At 33.5% G+C, this 4942-nt stretch overlaps 1 protein-coding gene across 1 annotated transcript; it reads left to right on the forward strand.

Annotated features, from left to right (window-relative positions):
* The first annotated feature begins 2102 nt into the window (after positions 1-2102).
* LOC126018618 (olfactory receptor 4C15-like) lies at positions 2103-3080 on the forward strand. The gene has a single exon (XM_049780722.1). The coding sequence runs from the start codon at positions 2106-2108 to the stop codon at positions 3078-3080; it is 975 nt and encodes a 324-aa protein (XP_049636679.1). The 5' UTR covers positions 2103-2105.
* The last annotated feature ends 1862 nt before the right edge of the window (positions 3081-4942 follow it).

The raw sequence follows: 4942 nt of genomic DNA on the forward strand, positions 1-4942 counted from the left end.
GTGTATATGTCAAACTATGACATAAACATTGACATTTTTACTCAATGAAACATCTAATTTATTCACAGATCTTTAACTTTTCTACTACCTCTTTTCTATCCTTGAATTCAATCCCAAATGTGAATCATCCCTCACTCAAATTCGAAGGTTGGAAGAATTCTCTGGATATAACAATTTAGGTCTTTTAAGGAAAAAAATGGATTAGACACCTAAGTTTAAGAAAGACTAGAACAGTTTAGAGTCTCTTACAATGTAGAGTGCCACAAGGACAAATATAGATAGAATGGTATCACAACTCTGTTCTATACCTTCAGGCTGTCTGCTGATTAGTCAGCCTCTGCTTTTAATGTTCCTATTGAATTTCAATGCCCAACTGTCCTTAATGTCTCTGTTCACTTAAACAATGACTCTCATTTTGGGATCCAAGGTAGGGAACAATATTATATTGTATAAAAGGGCTTGTTAGTTCATTCATGCCTGCCTGCTACTCTGAAGCTTAAACAACCTTCCTGTATTCTTTTGTTTCTTCAAGTGTATATTTGTCTTATTCTCTCTCTTCTGGATGGAGGCTAATAGTGTCAATAGGATTAGATTTATTATAGTAAATTGATGCTCCAGGCAACAAACTGCACTTGGGTCAAGTTCCTTTTCACTTACTTTTAACATATCTATTATATTTTCTTTGATTTCTTTATTATTGAATTTCAGGGGTTCTATTCCAGGTTCTATGTATGCAATAGTCACCATTACCATCACCCAAATTTACTGTCATTCCATTCTCACAAAGATTTCTCTAGCTCATTATTCCACACCCTCTCATTCCTATTTTCATTTCCTATCATTTTCACTGAGTCTACAAATTAAATTTATGGTTTCTTGACTGTTGTTTTAATAATTCATACCTCACATCTATGTGAAATCATCTTATAATTGTCTTTTACTTCTTTACTAAATTATTTTTTACTATACTAACTTTACTAAATTAATTTACTTAAATAAATTTAAATATTTTACTTAAGTTAATTTTAAACAATTACTAAATTATATTTTACTTCTTTACTACATTTAATAACTAAGTTATTTAATTTAGCATCAATCAAAGATCCATTCATTCTGTGAGAAAAATATCTGGGAATACAAAGAAAACTGGCAGAGATTCACAGCATAAAGCAGATTGAAGGAAGATCATGAAGAATTTTAAGCATAAGAAAGTCCAGATCACCAGAGAGTAGAACTGAAGCAAAATAGTTTAGTACAAACTCTTTTCTTCAAAGCCACATCAGCTTTAATTGTAATTTTGCTCCTGTAAGTCTATTTGCTTGCTTTAATTATTACTGTTTATAAATTATGCGCTATTGTATACAACCTTAAAACATCATCAAAAGGTATCTAGGAGAAAACTATACAGTAAGCTGTCAGACTTCAAAGTACAAAATAGAAAATACAAAATTCAGAATACAAAATTTAAAAAATGCTGTGTGCTTAAATGTAAACAAAAGTGTAAAGGATAAAAAATTTAAAAAGAAAAAATTCCAGGGGCTGGAGCCATACACAGCTTTAAGGCATTTGCCTTGCATGCAACCAACACAAGATAGATGGTGATTCGAATCCTGGCATCCCAGATGGTCCATGAGCCTGCCAGGAGTGACTTCTGAGTGCAGAGCTAGGAGTAAACAAACAAATGAAAAACAAAAACAAAAAAAGAAAAAGAAAAAAGAAAAATTCCATTTAAGTGATGTAAAAATTACTCAAGTATCAAAATTAATAAAACCCTTCTATACAGTTCATTCAAAAAATTACTAAGTGATTAAAATTAGTTATTCACATAAAGGTATATTTTAATGTTACAACATGTACATTTATGGAAGTTAAATCTATCATATGCCTTTTAATGACATGTATCTATTCACTGTACTTTTGTCTGATTTCTCTTACTACCACATATAAAACATTTATAATTTTATATCTTAAAATTACAGAAAATAAAAGATTATTATATATATTGCTGTACATGACTAATTGCAAAGGTCTAATATGAACTTTTGATTCTTATGTTGCAGATTCTGTATGCCTGCTTCTAGAGCCTTGAGATTCTCCTCGGAAATATGCAAAATCAAAGTTTTATAACTGAGTTTGTTCTCTTGGGACTTTCACAGAATCCAGATGTTCAGAAAATAGTATTCGTCCTATTTCTGTTTGTCTACATGGCAACTGTCAGTGGAAACCTGCTGATTGTGGTGACCATCCTCAGCACTCCAGCGCTTCTGAGCTCTCCAATGTACTTCTTCCTGACTTTCCTGTCCTTTCTGGATGTGTGTATCTCCTCTGTCATTGGCCCAAAGATGATTGTCGATCTTTTTTATAAGAAAAAAACTATCTCCTTTGGAGGCTGTATGACTCAGGTCTTTGTTGGACACTTCTTTGCTGGGACAGAGGTTATTGTACTCACAGCTATGGCCTATGACAGGTATGTGGCCATCTGTAAGCCTTTGCACTATTCTTCTATCATGAACTCAAGGCTCTGTGGCATCTTAATAGGAGTAGCCTGGTTAGGGGGCTTTCTGCATTCCATCATACAAATTGTCTTTACTTCTCAGCTACCATTCTGTGGTCCCAATATCATTGACCACTTCATGTGTGACTTGTACCCATTACTGAAGCTTGCCTGTACTGATACTTATGTCTTCGGTCTTCTGGTGGTAACCAACAGTGGCTTCTTTTGCATCCTCATCTTCTCCTTGTTGCTCATATCTTATGGTGTCATATTGTTTTCTCTGAGAAGTCACAGCACTGAAGGTCAGAGAAAAGCCCTTTCTACTTGTGGATCACACATTGCTGTTGTGGTTATGTTATTTGTCCCATGTATATATGAGTATGCACGACCTCCATTTACTTTTTCCTTTGATAAAATAGTGGAAATATTCTACACCATGTTAACTCCTTTGATGAATCCATTGATTTATACCTTTAGAAATAAGGAAATGAAAAATGCCATGAAAAAACTGTGGAAAACTAGTTTTATACCCTCAGAAGAAATTTGCAATGCAGTCAATAGAAAGAAAAATAAATTTTGTGTTTAAATGGTTCTATGGAAATTGTCTCATAATAGAGGGAAAAATTGCATTTGATTTTGTAGGACTGAAATAGCAAATGTTCCATAATTGTTTGTATTTCTATTTAAAAGATCAGAATTCATCATTCATTAAATATACCTATTTCAGAATGTTATTTTTTATTACATTCACTGTAAAATTTAAAAAGCTTACTTAGTTTGTAAAAACAATTATGTATTTCTTAAGACATACATAAAAGTTGAACTGTCAAATAAAGTTATATTTGTAAAAAAGGGTAAAGGTTTAATAGTTTTGCTTGATTAAAATAATTAAATATAAATATTATTTAGAGTAAAAACATCAAATCTTCGTGTAAACTTTATGTGGCTATATTTTTTGAAAGACCATAAGGCAATGCACAATGAAAGTAAATATGATTAAGAAAATTATTTCAGTATCCAGAAAATCATCCAGATTCTCAAAACTTTTATATATAGTTTGATTTAAATTGTATGATTTTTGAATAATAATAGAGGAAAGTAATAAATAGAAACTATCTATCAGAGTTTGCTATGTGTCATAATTACAAATAATTTCATAAGTGAAGACAACAATATTTATGAACTAGAAAGTAAATTTAATTGTTTTTTTCAAGAGGAAATTTATATATTCCATATCTTCTTTGAAATATTCATGTTTGATTGATAATTTTCTTTATACAAACTCCTAAAAAGGGATATAACTAAATATTCATTATATCTCCTCAATGGTTATGGAGACTATTCATCCAACAAGGATTCACTGCTGATTTGGGATACATAAACCTTTATAGATGTAGCATGATGTTAAAATACTCTCAGAAGTATCTCTTTTCACATAACATCATTAACTTGCACACCATGACATTAAGATCAGCTTGTAAAAATTTTTATTTGAACTTTGTTTTAAAAAATGTATCATGCAAAAAATGTATTTGCACTATTTCTGTAGAAAAAAATAGAACATGGACTGAAATTTCTACTCTCTGATTTTTTAAGACTTTTAAAAAAGTAATTTCTTTCCCACAATCCTACATCTTGGCACAAGAAACAATGCATAAGCATATATAATTTAGGCACAAGAAACAGGGCATAAACATAAATAATTTAGGATATATAACATACATATCATAAAGCAAATAGCAATGCAATATTGCCAAGAACAAGTTTTTGAATATCAGATAGAGGGATTTTGTGGTTTGTTTTTTTTTGAACCACACTTGGTGATGCTCAGGGGATACTCCTGACTATGTCCTCAGAAATCGTTCCTGGCTTGGGGGACAATATGGAACACCGGGGGGATCGAACTTCGGTTAGTCCTAGATCTTCCGCATGCAAGGCAAATCCCCTACTGCTCTGCCACCTCTCCAGCCCTATGATTATCAAATATAGTTTTAACTGCTAAAAAGTCAATGACCTAGGGCAGTGGTGGGCAACCTTTTTTTTTCAACTAAGCCAAATCTCGCCAAAACCACGATTGAAATTTATTTTGAGAGCCACATTTTTTTGTTCGGTTTGGTTTTGATTTTTGGTTTTTGGGTCACACCAGCACCGCTCAGGGATCCCTCCTGGCTCAGAAATTGCTCTTGGCCAGCTCTGGGGACCATATGGGATGCCGGGATTCGAGCCACCGTCCTTCTGCATGCAAGGCAAACACGTTACCTCCATACCATCTCTCCGCCCCCAAGAGCCACATTTTTAAGACCGAAAGTCCCCCATACCACATGACCGACTGGAGCTGTGTGGAGCCGGTCGCAGGGGCTGCACAGAGGCTAGGAGCAGAATCCTGACTCCTGGAGTGGCCTCCCTGGCACATGGAAGAGCCACATTAAAAAGGAGAGATAGCACAGC

The sequence above is a fragment of the Suncus etruscus genome, chromosome 9 (genome assembly GCF_024139225.1).
Source record: "Suncus etruscus isolate mSunEtr1 chromosome 9, mSunEtr1.pri.cur, whole genome shotgun sequence".
In the NCBI taxonomy this organism is placed as follows: domain Eukaryota; kingdom Metazoa; phylum Chordata; class Mammalia; order Eulipotyphla; family Soricidae; genus Suncus; species Suncus etruscus.